Below are 19,853 nucleotides of genomic sequence, written 5' to 3' on the forward strand. Positions count from 1 at the left end.
TAGCAGCTGTAGACTCTCACTGCTGCAACCCAGTGTTGCTGTTCAAATGAGACAAAAGGAAGGAGAAAGACAGAGAGATTGTTATACTCATTTGCAACTCTACTAGTGTAGCGTTGCATTGGTTTAACAGTTTAAAATTATCCATGTTGTTAAACTAGACCTTTGAGCTGGCCCTTGTTTAGTTGTTTGAAACAAGCCATTAGTTTTGCTTCTTTAAGCCAACCTTCTGATTGACTGCCTCTTGCAAACAGGTGGTTTGGTTTGAACTGTGGATAGGTGGGGCCAAATTCCCATTTGATGCAATTTGTGATTCTGGGAATTTGGCAGCTATCTTGAATCTTGAATGAGTAGACACCCATAACTTTAAATTCACTAGTTAGTGGGACATTAAAAATGCATGCACTAATTAAATCCAATAAAAAGCTCTTCTAAAGTTTAGTAAATTTTCTCCAAAATAAGGTTAAGAATTAAGTTTTCCTGTCAGATTGTATTCCTAGCACTCAACATTACAGCTTCATTACTGGCTCAGTCCAGAGAGCTGATGTGAAAAAAGCATTTCTACGTATTCCACCAGAGCACTGAACAAATGGCATGCCTATCAGTGTGAAGGATATAGTAAGCCAAGAGAAAGTAAAACGTACATGCACCTACATTTTTACTATGATAACATTTGCCACAGCACACCTGCTGTGACTGCCTACCATTTACATGGATAAGTGCAAAAACAACTAGTTAAAGTTTCCCTTTCTGGGTGCTGATCTGCTCTTAAGTTGTGTATACACTGGAAATGAATTGCTTGTCAAGCATCGCTTTAAAACGGCCTGCTGGTCGCTTGCAGATATTCCAGGCTGTAGTGTGGATCCGCTAATGTATTTAGAATCAGAATCAGAATCAGAAAGGGTTTTATTGCCAAATGTTGAGCAGATTTACAACATTAGGAAACTGCTGCGGTACTTAGTGCAAAACATACTGTCAGACAACGCTTAACCCTTTAAAGCCGGTTGGAGCTGGCACGCTCCGTTTTGCACAACTATTTTTAAATCCCGGTAGCACTGCAACCACGTAAGCTAGCGCAATCAATTTTATTTGCATATGAAACCGGAGGAGTTGTACTTACATCTTATGCCATCAGCTTGTCCTCGGTCACGGTTTCCTTCCACATATAGTTTTGCAAAAACTGCATAAAAAGCGCTTGCAGCAGCAAAAACATAATATTCCAGAAACACGCTTTGCCGATCCGATCAGCTGTTTGTAACACTTCCTACGTCAGCACGAACCATCGCATGTCCGCCATGACCTGCCTGAAACCGGAAGTGACGTCATTTTACAGAAATGTAGTTTTTTTTTTTACCATCAGGGCCTCATGAGCCTATACTGGTGTTTTTAAAAGTTATGTTTGACTTTATGACTTTCTGTGTCGTTTCTGGGATGCTTAGGACTCATATTGCACTGCTGGAAATAGTTTATTTTGATGCATATGCTGGGTTTTTTTTTTGCAAATTTGCACTATAATATTTATTTTCGTTTTTCCTGCAGTGTATAAAAATTGGTGTATTTCAAAAATAAAACTATGAAGACACTCAAAATAAATTTCCTGTGGTGGGAAACTATTTTGTGCAACTTTTTTGTATTTACAGTTTTGAGGGATAAACCTCTTAAATTTCTCTAACTAGAAATATATGTTAAAAAAAAAAATCAATTTTCAATTTTTTTGTAGTTTATTGCACTTTTTTGCAATTTATGTAATTACTATGCACTTAATGCAGACATATTATTAAAAATTGGGCTGTAATGGTTGTATTGATGTATAGCAACTTGAAATGCTCCCAAAAATGGCTCCACAGCATGTAAAAATATAATATAAGCTCTGGCGGACTTGGTTCTATGGTAGGTTTTAAAGGGTTAAATAAACATAAAAATAAAAATTAAAAGTGCTAAGTAGATGGATATATACATGTGTGCAGGTGGTGATCAGTGCAAACGTGGAATGATGCAGTGAACACAGTGTAGGGTCATGTGTTAGTGGTGGGAACAGTCATATGGTTATTGTTCATGAGTCCAACAGCAGAGGGGAAGAAACTGTTCTTATGGCGAGAGGTTCTGGTGCGAATAGACCGAAGCCTCCTGCTTGAGGGCAGCAGGTCAAACAGACTGTGTCCAGGGTGAGAAGGGTCAGCTGTGATCCAAGCTGCACGCCCCAGTGTCCTGTGTGCTTCCTGAAGTCCACAATAATCTCCACTGTCTTCTGGGCATTCAGCACCAGGTTGTTGTGGCTGCACCAGGACACCAAACGTTCAACCTCCCTCCTGTAGGCAGACTCATCCCCGTCCGAGATGAGTCCACCGTTCGAGATGAGTTACTAGTAGGTCATATGTTAATCAACTGTGTTCTTCACTCTCATTAGTAATCTCTTCAGTTCCTTGCATCAAAGTTTATTGCGGGTTCACCCACTTCGCACTTGCAATTGTAGTTATTTTCTCTGTAGTCTGAAGTCGTAAATGTTATTCAGTTTCTTTGTCTCTGGTCACTAAGTCACCATAAATCACCATAAATCACTTACAGTGTGTGGAACAGCTAAAAGGGTCCTCTTGGGTAAGGAGGACAGAGGTGGAACAGCCACCAACTTTAGCAATTGAGTGTTCTTCAGACGATTTCTAATCAGGATTCTTCTCATCAGGTTGTTGTTTTTTGTTTTTTTTTAACCTGAGCCATAGTGCAGAGCTTTTATAATGTATTTATTTATTTATTTCAATTGTCACTCATAAGGAAACACTTCTCAGTTTTTAATTTTTTGGTATCCATTTGTTGAACTTCATCCACTTTTTAGCTTGCAGCTAGCAGCACTCAGTTTAGAGTCATTCTCATTCAGAAATAGGGATGGGTACCGGTATCCGGTGCCATGATGGCACCGGTTCTGACATAAACGGTAGTAACCAGACCGAAAAGCAGCGCACATTTCGGTGCTTTATTTCGGTGCTTTTTTTTCCTGAGATGTCATACACTTTGAATTCTAGCCAATCATTTTACGTTTCCGAGGATAGTAGGCGGGCCCAGGTACGTACGTTCTTTTAGAGCAGAGCTACAGATTAAAAATGCCCAAGGCGAAGCGGTCAAAAGTCTGGCTGTACTTCACAGCAAAATATGCAAACTCAGCAGCCTGCAACAAGTGCTTTAAGCTGATACTGTGACACTGTCAAAGAAGGTAACACCTCAAATCCGATGAAACACCTGGCGACGCATAGCGGGTTTTTTTAAAGCCGAAAAATGCGCCGTATTTGATAGCTTGCTGCGAGACCTCACATCGAGCACATCTACGGCGGGTGTGGTGCCTGTTATCGGACCCGAAGTAGCAACATCCCCCAAAAACCCGAAGAGGAGAGTCCTGGCCCCTAGCCCTGCCAGTGTAGCAGAAATGATGAGGATGATGATGGCAGCAGCAGCTGTTCTTCTCTGCGTGAGTCGCTTAATGTTGTTCGTGTGTAATTTACGTTGAGTAGGCTAACCACGTTATTACATTACTGTATGTAAGGTGAACTAGCAAACACCGTTGTAGTTACATGCAGCTGTCTTCTTGTTTGATGGCAGATACTCCCTTCACCCTGGCCAAAAAGGCTAAAATGACCAAAGAAAAAGTGGAAAACAGTTAAACATGAGAGGTTTTTGGACAAAGTTTGTGTTTTTTTCCCATTGTTTAAGCACTGCTTCCAGCCAAGAGTGATACCATATATGCCCCATAGCTGCAGAAAAGGCTAACATTGTTATCTTTTTACAAAAAAAACAGCTGAACATGAGAGGTTTTTGGACCAATTTTGTGTTCTCCATTCTTTAAGCACCGGTTCAAGCACCGTTTAAGCACCGGCACCGTTTCAAAAGTACTGGTTTGGCACCGGTATTGGATAAAACCTAAACGATACCCATCCCTATTCAGAAACATACACAAGTGGTGAAATCTAAACTTGCTGACACACATTATGGGTAGAGCACGCAGGAGGTAGGAACTTGTAGAAAACTACGCGTGTTAGTTACACAAGGGCTCATTCTGATATTACTCTGACTTTCTACCAGGAAGCTGGCAGGTTAAAGTCCATTTAATGTCTGATCTGACATGTCTAGACATTTGCGCTCTCACACTGATAAAATGAAAAGGTGAGGTTTTAGCCTTGGGGAATCACTTTTACTATCCCGACTTCAGTGAGAGCTCATTCCATCTCTGTGGAGCCAGAACAGAGAAGAGTCGTAAATGACCCTGTGGTTTTCTTGAGTGATGGGATGACCCAAGGGATATTTGACCGTGACTTGGAGGTAGGAAGGAGCTGCCCTGTTCTTGGCATGTAGATAAGCAGGAGAATTTTGAATGACTGGAAGCCAGACAGGTGTACATGGAAGTAGAACTGTGCAGGAATACAAGTACTAGGCAGATATCAGCTACTTGGACTAATGGTTGTGGCCTTATGGCACAAATGTTGTCTCCGGCATTTTTACTAGTCTGGGGTAATTTTCGCATAAGAATTTTGGACAATTTAGAAAGTGTCCGGGTGTTTTCATCAGTTATTTTGTCTTGATGTCCATTTCACACGCACTGCTTGAAATACTCTGTGGTTTAGGTGTAGGAACAATCTGTGCACAGGAGGCAGCACATATAGTGTCCACTTGATAGGTCTATTAGGTAATTGTTTTCTTTTTGTTTGTTTGTCTTTTTGTTTGTTTAATTTAAGGGCGATTGTGGCTCAAGAGTTGGCAGTTCGTCTTGTAATCAGAAGGTTGCCGGTTCGAGCCCCGGCTCGGACAACTCTTCACCCGTTGCCTACTGGTGGTGGTCAGAGGTAGGGCTGGGCGATATATCGAGTTTTTAAAAAATATCGATATATTTTCATACGAGATATAAGATGTGACATTATCCTTTATATCGATATAGTCTATGTTACGTTATAATTATACTTGTGGAGCCACAAGTTTGCCTCTCTTTCGTCCACTTTTGTCTTTATGCAACATTACTCGACCTCGCCTCTCCTTCACTGAACACAAATCCCCCTCCTCCCCCAAAGCTTCACCTGCAGGCAGCGACAAGATGGACACGGCAAATCTCCGTTAGCGAGTTGTGGGGCTGGACGGCGTCAACGTGTTAGCGAGCTAACCGCGCTAACGAGCTAACCATGCTAACGACATGCAGCCCACAGGGGCTGCACGGCCTAAAATCCCTTCATTTTCTCAAAAGTTGACAGCGCGCCTTATGTATGAATTCTGGTTGTGCTTACTGACCGCAAACCGATTTTAGGTGGTACACGGCGCTCAGCAATCTGTCAAAAAATGTTTTAGTACGACTTTGGTAAGCTACGGAGATGCAGCGCTTGATGGATTGTCGGAGCATTACGGCTACCGTAGTCTGGAGCCTCGCGGAATGATACGTACTGTGCTTCAACGTAATATTACCGTATTGTGTGTGTATAAGGGCCATAAATGGCACCTGTTAAGAGACGTGGTTACAAAGAGGATTTCAAACTCAAGGCTGTCAGTCACGCAGTAGAAGTTGGGAACAGAGCAGCTGTGAAATCTGTCTTTGTTATTGTGCTCAGCGTCTGTTAGTTTACATTTTGACTGCACAATTATGAGCTTTTGTTATGCACAAAAACAACATTGTTTTCTTTTATTTATGGAGCATGATTATTTAATAAATGCTGATAATTTATTTTTGAGTAATTTCTTCATGTACATCTATGCTGTATGTAAATAAAAATGCCTGTGTGACATCTGGGACACAGCTTTGACTAAGAACTCTCTTTTTGTTCTTAACTTATGGCTTTAAAAAAATATCGAGATATATATCTTATATCGCCAACCAGCTAAAAAATATCGAGATATGAATTTTGGGTCATATCGCCCAGCCCTAGTCAGAGGGCCTGGTGGCGCCAGTGTCCGGCAGCCTCGCCTCTGTCAGTGCGCCCCAGGGCGGCTGTGGCTACAATGTAGCTGCCATCACCAGTGTGTGGATGTGTGTGTGAATGGATGGATGACTGAATGTGTAAAGTGCTTTGGGGTCCTTAGGAACTAGTAAAGCGCTATACAAATACAGGCCATTTACAGGCCATTTAATTTCAGAACTGACAGGTTTAAGACTACATTTGATACCTGCCTACTCACGTGGAACGCGGTTGCCTACTCTTCCTAGAAGAGTTCAGTCCCTGCGTGAAAAGAGGAGATGCCTCAGAAGCCTCACTGTTGAGGATAGAATGCAATATGGCCATCTTTTATTGCAGTATTTGCTGCAAATGCTATTTTGTTGTTCAGGGTCGCTCGTAGCTTCCTCGCCAGCTGAGCGAACACCATCATCATAACGGTAACGTGCCACCGAGGGATTCATTCCCCGTGGGAACAGAAGGTCAGTCTTCTTGAGGTTGAACTTTAGGCGATTTCACATCCACTCTTACATGTCAGTTGGAGTTTCAGATTGGCGGCTAGCAAGGATGTCTGAGTGTCAACCACATGATAGAAACCAGAAGCGTATAACAGAACTAAGTGTCTTTGTGTAGAGGAAGAAGAGGGGCCTACAATTCTCTGGATGAATTGTAGGTCTAATATTTTCAGGCTGTCCTTCAGTCTGTCATGCAAACAGCGAGTCTCCAACGCAAGGAGAGTCATGTCAAGTGAGCAGCCTATATTTGCAAATAAATAATAAACCCAAATTCATTTAGGTATCATTACCTGGAATTGTAAAGGTCTTTCTATTTCTAGCAATGGTTGGTTTGCATTTTCTCCTCGTATCTTTCACGCTAAAAAGACATGAATGTATGAGTTACGACTCTTAATAGTCTTAAAAAAAAGACCCGAAAACAGCCAACTCCTAGCTACTGTGGTGTGACTGCTCGCTGCTCCTGAAACGTTAGGATGGAGCACAGCGATATATCACATCACATACAGCAGCGATAGCATCTGAATGCAGATGTGCATTTTGCTTTTGGGTAAATAATTCTGCAACCTTCAGAAAAAGTTATATAGATTTCTTTTTTTAAATAAACAAGTAAATAACCTGCATAGTAAAAGGTGTCCAGATGTTGTTCATCTATCAATGAATGTCAGATAAATGACTGAAATGAAATTGTATGTTTTCAGTGAGACAAACAGAAAAACAAATTGATTGCAGACATATAGTAGAATTAAAAAAAAACAGCCTCTAAATGAATATCAGATGAAACAGAAAGGCCTGATGGTAAGAGTGATAGAGAGTTTGTATTTTTTATTTTTTTTTAGCAGCGTATAGAAAGAAAAGGAGATGTTTCACTTTAAAGCATATTTAAAAAGCCACAATAATAGAATTCAACAGATGTGTATCTTTACTGTACCTCTAAAACCTGCTGATATTCCACTCTGTGCAAACTCAGCTTACACCAGTGCCATGCATATGATTTACTAAGATTACAAAAACATCGAACTCCAATCCTCATGGGCACATTTCAGGTTTCTTTCTCTCCAGCTCTGCATAATTTCCGTCAATGTTAATGCCACAGGTGGTGACCTTTGTAAAAGAATAATCTGACTGATGAAATTTGAAAAACTGTGATCTAATTATACGTGTGTTCACACAGTCGATGTTGGGTGGGCACCTCCTCATTAAATGAACACTTTATTAGTTGTAGACCCTAATTGGGGTGTGATTAATGCGTTAAACTGTGTAATTATAACAAAAGAATATCCTTGATTTTTTTAATCTATAGATTAAACTGAGATTAATAGGTGAATTAATGTCTCAAGGCTTTTTAATGACTCCATTGGGTCCTCTCATCAAAATTTAACGAGCTCCTGAATCATTAATTGGAATTTGCTTATTATCACCTGTGGATCCATCATTCATTTGATAACTTGAGCTTGTGCTGTTGGCTGTACACCTTTGGAGCTTAATTGCTTTTAATAATGAGGTTACTTGATAGTTGGTCCCCCACAGTTCTCTTTAAATCAAGTGGGACAGCTGAAATGGGCTGGTGACAGCAGAGCACTAATAGAGCTGAAATGTGTGCACAGCTTAATATTTGAGCGTGTTAATGTCTCTGGGCTAGTTTTTCTGTTATTGATCTCAGAATGCAAAACACTACCTCTGTAATGTGAGATGGTGTGTTTTATCGTAGGCCATTTTGGGTGAATATTGTTCCCAAACTATTATTACTAATAACTATTATTCCCATCCCAAACTACACCCCAAATCTGTTAATATTCAGATATGTGGAGCTTGAACCAGTAAAATCTCGATTATTATGAAAAACCTGCAATCAGTTGTCTAACTGGTTAAATTAGTAGTTGCTTCAGCACAGGTTTTGTCTGCGTGTAAAAACCCCCCAAAATGTTGGCACACCACAGAGGATTTGGCCTTACTCTAAAGAAAAGTCAGCATGACTGGGATATTTTTACCAGTTTTTTAAGAAGGAAATACACTCTTCATCTTTTTTTCTTCTTCAAATAATAGGAATATGCATAGATCAGTTATGTAGGGTGAAACCAGCTTATTACTCTAACTATATGTGGACTACTCATGCTTACCTGCATAGTTATTCCCTCGAGACCTGTTTTTAACCAGGAAAAAAATCCTGGTACACACTCAGTGCTACTTACAAATTGCTAGTACTGGGCTTTTTAGAGAGTTTGGTCCATTTGGTCATTTGTCAGCTGCACATCCAGGATTGGAATCTCCACTACATCCCAAAGGAGCGGTACTGCATTGAGATCTAGTGACTGTGATTGTGATTGAATACAGTGAACTCACTGTCATCTTCAAGGAACCAGCTTGACATAATCTTGCTAGAAGCAACTTTCAGAAGAAGGGTACACTGTATCCATAAAGGGATGGACCTGTGAGCAGCAATACTCAGGTAGGCTATGGAGCTGATATTAAGGGGCTCAACGTGTGCTGAAAGAAATCCTGAAGGCAGAAGGGTGTTGAGCCCCGTACTTGGAATTTGTGCTGTTAAGTGTATATCAGTTTTTTTCCCTGGTTAAAACACAACTTTAAGCGATAACTACACTGGTAAACATAACTGGTTTACATATAGTTAAATTAATATTTTTCATCTTAATTATCTGAAATTTATGCATGTTAAGTGATAACTCAAAATATTTTGGCCATTCCCATCTGATCTCTGGGAATTTTCACCAAGAGAACTGCCTCTCTGAATATTTTCTTTTTCACACCATTCGGTGTATACTCTAGAGATGGTTAGTGCGGGAAATTCCCAGAGGATCAGCAGTTTCTCAAATATTCACACCAGCCTGTCTGGCACCAACAACCATGCCACGTTCAAAGTCACTTAAATCACCTTTCATCCTCATTCTGATGCTCGGTTTGAACTTGAGAAGAATATTTTCTATGCATGCCTAAATGTTTATTGCCATGTGATTGGCTGGTTATGATTGGTTCATATCTGTTAATTTGCTAAATCTCAAAGGTTTAAATCGAATATAGCTAGTTGTTGTCTTCCCCCCCCCCCAGGCTTTCAAGGTTGCACTTTTCATTATAACCCTAACCGCAAAGACAAAAGATTAGCACTAGAGGGCAGCATTTCATTGCCTATTTTAACTTGACGTGTCTTTTACTCTGAATTTTGATGACTGTTTGTAGTGTTTGCTGATCACGTTGGGCTATGGTAAGATATCCATTCATGCTTAAATGATTTCTATCAGTTTTACAACTTTATATGAAATTAAAATAGAGACTGAAGAGAGTTTGACTGCTCTTACATAAGGTGCAAGAAGAACTGATGTTGAAATTAAGCCTATAATGTTATATACATATAATACGAAGTATCATTGTAAACTTCAGGTATTTAGTGTTATTGTGCTCTATAGTGGGTAGTATTACATTTTCAGGTAGGACTGAACTGAGAGACATAATGTGATATATTTCAAACCTAAGTCTAACCTCAGGTGCTCTGTTACTTTCATAGTGTAAAAAACTGTAAACTGTGAATGAGAGTCAGTGTCACACAGAGCATGGTCAGACATTCATCTCCTTAAACGTCATGAACAGAATTCTGCATTAGCTGCACAACAATCCTCTCTGCTCATAGTCAGCCAACCTATATCCATCCTGATACGAACCCCTTTCAAAAGAAAGTCGCAGATTGTCATCGCCTCTCACAGTTGATGACAAATTAGTGGGCTGCGGCGTTGCCATCTCGACAGGAAAAGCAGTAGCAGGGAAATGAAAGGGAATGGTGTTTATTCCCAGAGCTCAACCCCTCTGTCGGCCTGTCACTCTTCCCATGACCCTAAGGGGAGAAACGGAAGGCATCCTGAGCTTCCTTCCTTCCATACCTGTTAAATCATTCATCATCCAACTGCCTGATTATTTTAAAAAGCTAACAAGGCTTTGGTTCTCAAGTGCGTTTGTGTGCGTGTGTCTGTCTGAGGGAGAGAGAGTGAGCGAGAAAGTGGCATAGCTAGCGGTGGGATGCACCCTGTGGCTCTTAGCATCACCCTCCTTACCCCCATCGCCTCATCTCTCATACACTCACTTCCTCCAACTCTTCAGTGTAACATTCATTTGGATCCTACTAAACTTTTAGTGGAGGCAAACCCCCTCCTCCTTCTTTCTTATCCCACTTCTTCTCCTCTGCACTGTAGTCTTTGTTTCTTTTCTTCTGTCTGTGACAAGTGCAGTTTATAGTGTGCATGAATTTGTGTCTGTTAGCGTGCTTTGGTCTGTCTGTGAATGGAAGGCTGAGTGCCAGAGGTCAGGGTTGAGGCCCTCCTGGGTTGTTTTGACTAATAGACAGGGTAGCAGGGAAGCAGCCAGGAAGTGTTTATGAACGTTTGTGTGTGTGTGTGTGTTTATGCGTTTGTCTGTGTGGTGTGTGTGAGTAAGAGATGAACCTCTTTGGCTTTGTGGCACTTGGCACTGTCCTCCTCATTCGTTCTTCTGCTTTTCATATGGTAGCAAACAATCTTAGGTTACGACACATTCCAGCACTAGCGTGAATCCTTTTATAAAAGCTGCATTTGTCAAGTTTCATTTATTCTTCCAGTCTTTATTCAATTGCACATACCGTATTTCGATATGTCACTGGCATTTGAACCTATTCCACAGATTTTGCAGCCCAACCTGAATTTATACTTCATGCTAGTATGTACTCTGTGCATCTGATTTATTCAGGTTTTTCAGCCTCATAATAATCTGTGTGCCCGTAGTTTGCATTTTCATGCCTGGGTTAACAACAAAACAAGCTAACATACCTAAGAAATATTTGAGAAACCAGTTGTCTGAGTGCTTTTGGCCCTGTGTAAATATGTGATGAAAATTGTTGTTTATAGTACAAACAGTATGCATGTAAACATCCTCAAATTGCAACTCAGAGTCAGCAATTTAAGCTCCCAGTTAATGTGTCATTTGAAATCTAATGAGCTAGAGTAATACGGTACTAAAGAGAATCTGCTGAAATATCCCTAAACATAATTTATCTGTGTGAGTTGAGTGATTAATCCCTCTTGTGTATTCTGTGTGATCCTTTTGCACTCATTGGTTTTGTCTCTGTTATAGCAAAGTGTGCCATAATAAATTGCTTGCAGTATTGCCTTACTTTTCTGTAACAACTTACAGTGGAAATTCTAGACTGTATAAAAGCATAATAATAAGAGGAATGTTTTATACAGTCATTGACACTTAATAGTGAAAGGTGAGTTTCAGAAAAGTCATATTCATTTTTCTGTTTATTTATTTGTTGACTAACCCATTTGTGTGTTTGTTGGGTCTTCTATTCATCCATATATACTGTGCTTGATGCGTTTTGTTTTTACATGTTTTCCTTGGTGCCAACATCAAGGTTAGGTGAGTATTTAGATGCTAATATCTGTATTGGTTGAACAGATAGAGGACCCGAGCTTGAATGCTTGAAGTGAAGGAAGAAAGGATTTCTCTTTTTTTTAAACCATGCATTGCGGCAATGTTGGTCATCATTCAGCCAAAATTGTCACCTCGCAGAAGAAATTTGGCAATATATATTTCAATTGAATTCAATTTAGTTTTATTTATACAGCACCAAATCACAAGAACAATCACCTCGAGGCACTTTATATTTTAAGGTATACCATACAATAATACATACAGAGAAAAACCCAACAATCATATGACCCCCTATGAGCAAGCACTTTGGCGACAGTGGGAAGGAAAAACTCCCTGTTAACAGGAAGAAACCTCCAGCAGAACCAGTCTCAGGGAGGGGCAGAAAACTGCCGCGACCGGTTGGGGTGAGAGAAGGAAGACAGGACAGAAGACATGCTGTGGAAGAGAGCCAGAGATTAACAAGTATGATTCAGTGCAGGGAGTTTTGTCAACACATAGCGAGTGAGAAAGGTGACTGAAGAAGAAATACTCAATGCATCATGGGAATCCTCCAGCAACATACATCTCAGTACTCTTGCTGCAGAATTTTGGATTAACTGAAGGCTTTTCGGGGAGTTTTTAGGACATACTGATAATAACGAATTACAGTAGTTCAGGCTTGAAGTAATAAATGCATGAACTTTACATGCTATACTGGGGTCTCATCATCAGCCCTGTTTTGTGATTCAAGGCCACATCATCTCCTTGGTTCTCTTTGCCATGTTTGAATCCTGAGCAGTTTTTGTAGTGTGGCATTATTCTTCCTGGGAGGCCACTGCTGTTGGGGAGTGCCATTGCAATAATTGGGTGTGCACCAATATTTGGGTTTTTATAACCTCTCTGTCACCATGAGTCTCTGGACTCAGCTTAGGGCTGGGTGATGATCTATATTTTAATTTCATATACGACTTTGCTTTTGGTTTGTGTTATTTGTTGTATTACAGATCAAGAGCACCTCCAGCGTTTCTTTTGTTTTCAGTAGCAAGGAGTTTTCAGTCCTCCTTAAAATCTCAGACTCACTCCAAATTTAGTTCTTAAGCTAAGAAGATTACATAAGTCTTTTTGTACAAAAAGGAACTTTTTAAGGTCTTCTGTAAGTGAACCTGTTGAAGGATCATTAATAGTTACCTGTCTGTTGGTTGTTCAGTTACTCTCCACAGGTCTGTGCAGGTCCCCTGAGCCTCATGTTGCACCTGTTAGCTGACAGCAGGTGATGGTTGTCCTTACGAAACAGCCTCCTTACTGCATGACCTTGTTTGCCTCTACCACATCCACCTATTTTTCACATGTATTTACTTTTTTAAATTATTTATATTTTTTATTATATTTAAAGTTCGAATATTTCTCCTGTAAAAGGACACATTTATTTAGTCAATGGATAACTCGGGTTTCCCAGCAAAGCATTTCACGGTAATAAAATCATCAGTGTTATTCCCTTTACCTGTCAGTAGTTTCAGTGTCGTCGCTGATTGATGTAGGTCTCCTCTGGAATCAGACCCCAGTAGTACGTCACTGTGAGCCAGCGCCACCTGACCAAACGTGCTTTCTTGAGTTAAATCTTCATGTCGACAACATGCTGCCACCTTCCTTCTTCTTTCCTGCTGTCATGACCTTTTCTCATCTGTCTGCAAGGCACGATACTGCTCTTTTCTTATTCTGTTGCCCTGTCTCTCTCTCCCTCTCTCACACTTTCCCCCGTCTTTTCTCTGGCTGCCATCCTTCCTCCTCACTCTTTTCTTTCACAGCTGAAACTGGCACAGCATCACTGTCGCTGTGTTTCTTCCTTTGTATCTTTTAAGGTGGCTTGTATTCAGTTATCTCTCTACTTCCTCTGATATATTTATTCTGAGTTCTGTCTCTTTTTCCTCTTCCTTTTTCTTCTGTTCTCCTTTTTCCAGCAATCTCCTGTGACCTCTCAGACCAGCAGGCAATGTCCTTTGACCCCAGCCAAGATGGCACCATCTCCTTCTCCTACTCCTTCCAGCCCTGCCCTACAGACTTCTTCCTCTTCTTCTTCTTCTTCCTCCTCCTGCCCTGCACTCCGCCCAGTGAGACAACTCCTCCTGACATGTTATTCAGTCCTCTGCCTGGCATTTTTTTCCTTTGCTATCCCAGAAAACTGCCTAGAAATAGTGCTGACTGAATCTAAAGTTTACTTGAAGGTTGTGTACAAGCTGATAATTGACTTCAAGTATTTCGGAGGAAATTTTAGTAAAACCCTTTTCTGTATATATTATACCTGATGTAAGCACTAATACTCACTAGTATAATTAAAATTTATTCAGTAACAGCAAAAAATCATGGGGACATTTTTTTTTAAGTATATATCAATTATGTAACGAAGTAAAAACTTCCTGTTGTTACAGGAAAGAGGATGCTTAGATTATATGCATGTCAGGTCCAGTTAATTGCAAATACCTAGAAGAATTTAAAAGTGAATCCAAAACAAAATCTTGGGTCTCAGAAGGTCAAACCATTTATTTTCAAAGTGTGCAGACAAAAAAAAGGAAAATATGAGTCCCCTGCATTGATGCCCTAGCTACACATAATACATAACCTGTACTAAATACTGGCACTTATTGGCAAGGAACTAGAGCACTGTATCCTCTGATCCAGATCAAATTTGGATTGTTTTGATTTAACCAAAAACGTACTACACTACATAGTCACATCACAAATATAACTGCACACGTAGTCTTGTTGCCATCTATATGTCACTCAAATGATAGGACCTTAATGTGTCCCCTTCATCTGGGTGTATTCACACCTGTATTTAGAGCTGTCCACTTTTGACCACGTCACATAAGATGTATTTTATTGCCAAGTGTGAACAGGCCCTGAGAGATTTAAAAGAGGTGATGAGGGCCTTAGAGTGAGAGACTGCTGTTGGCACCTCCTCTCATGAGCAAAGTTGTGTATATGAATTTTATTCAACTGCGCACACATCATTATGGGTAGCCAACATTTGTTACAGATCTTCCAAGTCAGGTGGGTGACGATTAAGAAAAGCTTTGATGTGCTCCTGTGCTTCCCTGCCTCTAGCTTGTCACCTCCTCCCCTTCTTCTCCTTGTCTGTTAAGAGATGTCCACCAAAGTAAGGACACCAGATGTGACAGGAGCGCTGTGGCGCCTGCGTCCTGTTCTCTGTGGCCTTGCTGGGAGCGAGGCGTCACGTCCTGTTTATCTCTCTGTCTCTTCCTTGCTCTTCCAGAAGGGCCCTGTGGCACCGGTCGTGGCTGTGACGGCTCCGCAGCAGACCCCCGTGGTTTTGCATCCCCAGGCCCCGGCCCAGCCTGCCCCCCAGCCAGTGCAGCCTGCACAGCCGGGAATCGCCACGGCCTCTGGAGGTTCTGTCGCATCCCAGGTCTGTTTCCTCTGCCACACTGCCCTCCTCTCATCCTCCTCCACTACCGCCCACACTCCACCCTAAAGGGTGAGGGCACTGTCACAGCTGCCAGGAGGCTGGCTGTGTCACAAGCTCAGACCCGGACCCACAGCTACACCACGTCACACAGCTGGCCATGGACAAAGAGTCTTGCACATGCCCACACATGCTTGCGCTCATACATTCACACTATTGCGTACTGACCCAAGGACATAGAAAGACATAGAAGCACAGATTTACCACGAAGTCACATGTATGCATATTCTCACACACACACATGCACACACGCACACACACACGCACACATATCTGTCAACCCAGGTGCTACATTTTAATGTCCTGAATGTACACTATTCACTGAGTTGTGACAGATGCTTTTCAGCATCTTTTATCAGCCAAGTTAATTCAACTCTTTAAGCCAATATTTAAGGACATGCAGCGCAGTTATAGGGCCACTTCCTCTCTTCCTCACTTCCTACACAGTGACTTTGTGGTTGAGATTTGGTAGTGGTGTCACTGGGGTTTTTTTTGTTTGTGTGTGTGTGTTTGTTTTATAGAAAATGAATTATTTTGTTGTCTTCAACAGGAAATGCAAGAGAATGTTAAAAAGTGTAAGAATTTCCTGGCCACACTTATCAAGCTGGCATCTCACAATTCTCCGTCCCCCGAGACGTCTAAGAACGTCAAGGCTCTTGTTCAGGACCTGCTGGTGAGCTTCACAAAACGCTGTTCATACCATATAGGAAAAACTAAATAATTTCACTTGTTTAGATGGGACAATTTTGGGGCAAGTATTAGATTTACAAAAACTGCTAAGGACCTGCCGTATACCTCTTTTTTTTTTTGTAGGCAAATAATTTTAACAGCATGTTTCTCATGCATCTAACTAATTTAATGAAATCATAACATGGTAAGTGTGAGTCCATTGTTTTGGTTTTTTGGTGTAACATATTTTAAATTTTACATTAAAATTGACACTTTTCTGTGTCGTTGTATTAAATATTTCCTACCTGTAGATGGCAGCATGAAACTCTTTCCGAAAGTCTCTTTTCTGTGTCATGAATTTTCATCTCATACAAAATGTGCACCTTAAGTTGTACCCTGAAGTTTCCGGATGGAATGGTTGATGATTCCTTCTGGTGATGGGCTTTCATCTAACTGTGCTTATACCTTCTGGTGTACTGCACGGCTTCTCTTTTGAAATTAAATTTTTTCTTTACTCATAACCTGACAGGATGCCAAAATCGAACCGGAAGAGTTCACCAGCCGACTACAGACAGAGCTCAAGTCATCTCCGCAGCCTTACCTGGTACCCTTTCTCAAGGTGAGGTTCTTGCTAGTTAACTTCTTTTTTTCTAACCTTTTTAACCTAAGCTATATCATCCATAAAACTGATTCCTACACTGACTAATGCAATGGCTCATTGAGCTCATCTTCTTTATAAGTCTCTGAAAGTGCCTATCTAACATTGAACCCTACACCTCTGTCATCAAGTAGCCTTCTTAACCTTGGGCCTGTTTATTCAGTTTATAGCATCTGTAGATACTTGAAATTCTCATCCATCCATTTTCTTGTGCTTAACCAATTCTGGGTCATGGGGTCTACTTGAAATTGACCCCTAAAATTGTTTTCTGAACTGCCCCTTATCTTTCTCCTCTACGCATTCCCTAACTTGGCTCCTTAAGCTGCCCCTCATAGATTTTTCTGAAATGATCCCCCTAAAGTAGTTCTTTGCATGGGACCACAGTCAATGTTAGCCTTGCCTGACAGTTGAATGAGACACACACACACACACCCTCCCTCTGGCCTGACTTCTGACTGCGGTGACGGTGGCCCCTGCAGCCGTTCCAGTAGCCAGCAGGTTTTTTTCAGCCAGCCATGATGAGCATCACATCAAGGCACTCACCCGCCCAACAGGGCCACAAACACATGGTGTCAGGCAATGTTAGGTCATTTACGTCAAAAATCTGCCCTAAAATATTCTCTAGGCAACGACATCAGCTCCTTAGGTCAACTGACAGTGAGTTATCATGCTAATAGTTATGGTAACACTGTATACAGTTTTAAGCATACTGTAGGTTTATTATCCTGAATGCAAATTAAACAATTTCAGCACACAAATAAGCATTTTTTAAAATAACAAATAAAAGTCACATGAATCATTGTGCAAACATTCTACAAACATGTGGTCACATGCATCTGCAGATATTTTTTAGCTGTCTATAGCCATATTTTTTTGATAGCATTATGCTAAATTAGCCAGTGACCACAGCTGTAGTTGTTGCAGCTGTGTATGGTGCATTGTAGTGCATGTCTATTTCTCTATATGACTGTAAACTCTGGCTGCCCTCTGTCCATCAACAGAAGAGCCTCCCAGCCCTGAGGCTGTCTTTGCTGAATAGTCAGCAGTCTCTGATCCAACCCCCGCAGCAGGGACTAAAACCAGCACCCTGTGGCACCCCTCCTGCCATCGTCGCTGGGCCAGCTGTCCGCATACGCCACCCTAATAGTGTCAGCACCACTACGGGTGCCAGTGCATTGCCCGCTGGGACGCTGGGACATGCAGCTGCAATGGTATGTATAATGTGGCCCAGTTGGAAGAGTATCCAGTGCAGACACAGTCATCACAATGTTTAAATTGGGAGTTGCTTTTTAAAACTTTTTTGTCCACACACAAGAGTTTGTTCCCCAACATCACAGTCCAAATGAAACTACATGTGATCTTTGAAGTAAAACATAGCAAATACAAAGGTCGATCCTAAAATGTGTAAATGTTCATATGTGTTTCATTTGTTTTTTGTTTTTTTCTGTAATTGGTAGCCATGTCCAGGAAATGTGTATGTATGTATGTAAGGTGTCTGATAGAGCAGAAGTTGTACAGTAAATGTGACGCATTTTCCCACAACAGCCCAGCATGCATTTAAAAAATGGTAACATGCAGTGAATCCAACCTGCTGGGGGTAGTGTGCTTGTTGATGATGGGTTTTGTTATTCTGGAGCAAGTCACAGTCATGGCTGGAAGTCATACATCAAACAGTGAGTTAGAGTCAAAAAAAAAAAGGGAAAGGGTGACCCAGGCCTACCCATGTAGCAACATTTTCTGTCTTTAGAAAATATTTATTTTGTCTTATATCCATCTAGAACACACTTGTTGGAAACTTGCATATTCACACCATAGAGGTTGTTTGCATAATGTGCAAGTGGCTCCACTGACCATAGCAGATGGCAAAGCACAAGTATCCAATTAGAGGTACTCAATTTACAAACTTTGCTGTTACACTGTTAAGTTGCTCAAAATGGGAGGCGAGAAGAAGTACTAATAACAATGTCTGGGTTGGAGAAAGAGCCAGAGAAAGCATATGGAGAAATAAAACAACTTTTTAACAGAAAGGTTTAATTTAAAAAGATGGGAAAGCAACTATGTCTAAGAATAAAATAAAAAATAATGAGGCAACAACAGATTATTCATTGATACCACACTTCTTCACAAGCATGATATCAACTCCCAACACTTATGAAGCTCGATCACCGGGCTGACCAGCTGCTCTCACTGGCTTTTTATACGTGAAGTCAGCTGAAAGCAGCACAATACACCCACACAACACCACATAGTAGGCCTTTTAAAGCTATGACATAAGGTTTGTCTCTTTATTAGTAGGATTTTGAAAAATTTGTCAGTGAATTTGGAGGATTTTGTTGTTAGACTAAAGTAGTTTTAAACATGAAGGTTCAGTAATTCCACAAAGAAGTCCTTTGGAGGCATTACATTAAGCTAGGAATACATATGCCATACATATACACAGAGGACTGTATTATATGTCTTTGTGAGCTTTCTGAAGGACTATTTAAAGATCCTTCCCCCAGTTTAATGGAAACAGTTTAACACCACCATCTGTCCTACAAATCTGTGATATGATTCTTGGTATGCAGTACAGTCTCTGTGATGGTTAGTCACACCCATATGTTGCAGGTTATAAAAGTGTCATGATTATTTGTGTAAAGGAGTCAAAGAAGCAGGAGATTCAAAAAACGACAGGAAGTAAACCTACAAAAACATCGAAACGCCACGAAACCTGGGCTGAGCGCACACACTGAGGAAACACAGACACTACAACAAAAGGGCAATGTGAAATTGTTGCCTATTTATACAAACTGACACGCTCTGAGAGCTAATCAGGGGAATAGAGAACAGGTGGGGAACGAGGAACAGCTGAAGACAATTAAGACAGTTAGGAACAAGACCAAGAAGACAAAAGACTACCAAAATAAACCTGGAAGTCACTGACTGACAAAGAGACAAGACACACACACACTTGAACTTGACACAGGGGAGACAAGGGGGAAGGCTCGGAGAAACACAAGAGATTATAGAAAGGGTTGAGACCATCTCAACCTTGCCCCTCTAACTTGCTCAACCTGTGCTGTCCCTCTGATATACTCATTTCTAATCTTGTCCGTTCTGGTGACTCCTACTGAAAATCTTAACATCCTCTACTCTGCCACCTCCAGCTTGGCCTCCTGTCTGTTTGTCAGCGTCACAAAAAGAGGCCGAGCTTTGCACCTAAAGGTAGAAAAGAATTCAAAGTCCCATCAAAATTCATATTTCAG

The 19,853-nt window shown here is 41.0% G+C and overlaps 1 protein-coding gene across 3 annotated transcripts in view; it reads left to right on the forward strand.

The window, feature by feature from the left end:
- Nucleotides 1–19,853, forward strand: part of LOC146526073 (transcription initiation factor TFIID subunit 4) — a 99,303-nt gene that overhangs the window by 3,057 nt on the left and 76,393 nt on the right. For 2 of the 3 annotated variants that reach the window (XR_014875075.1, XM_085166205.1), the window contains exons 3-7: nucleotides 13,759–13,908; nucleotides 15,072–15,224; nucleotides 15,832–15,954; nucleotides 16,480–16,569; nucleotides 17,610–17,819. Coding sequence is in view for 2 of the 3 variants with exons in the window: in XM_085166205.1 (XP_085022331.1) it covers nucleotides 13,759–13,908; nucleotides 15,072–15,224; nucleotides 15,832–15,954; nucleotides 16,480–16,569; nucleotides 17,610–17,819 (726 nt within the window). In the remaining variant the exon portion in view is untranslated. The remainder of the gene's footprint in view (nucleotides 1–13,758; nucleotides 13,909–15,071; nucleotides 15,225–15,831; nucleotides 15,955–16,479; nucleotides 16,570–17,609; nucleotides 17,820–19,853) is intronic. The other variant, XM_085166217.1, reaches the window with a different exon arrangement.

The sequence above is a fragment of the Neolamprologus multifasciatus genome, chromosome 1 (assembly GCF_963576455.1).
Source record: "Neolamprologus multifasciatus chromosome 1, fNeoMul1.2, whole genome shotgun sequence".
Lineage (NCBI taxonomy): Eukaryota > Metazoa > Chordata > Actinopteri > Cichliformes > Cichlidae > Neolamprologus > Neolamprologus multifasciatus.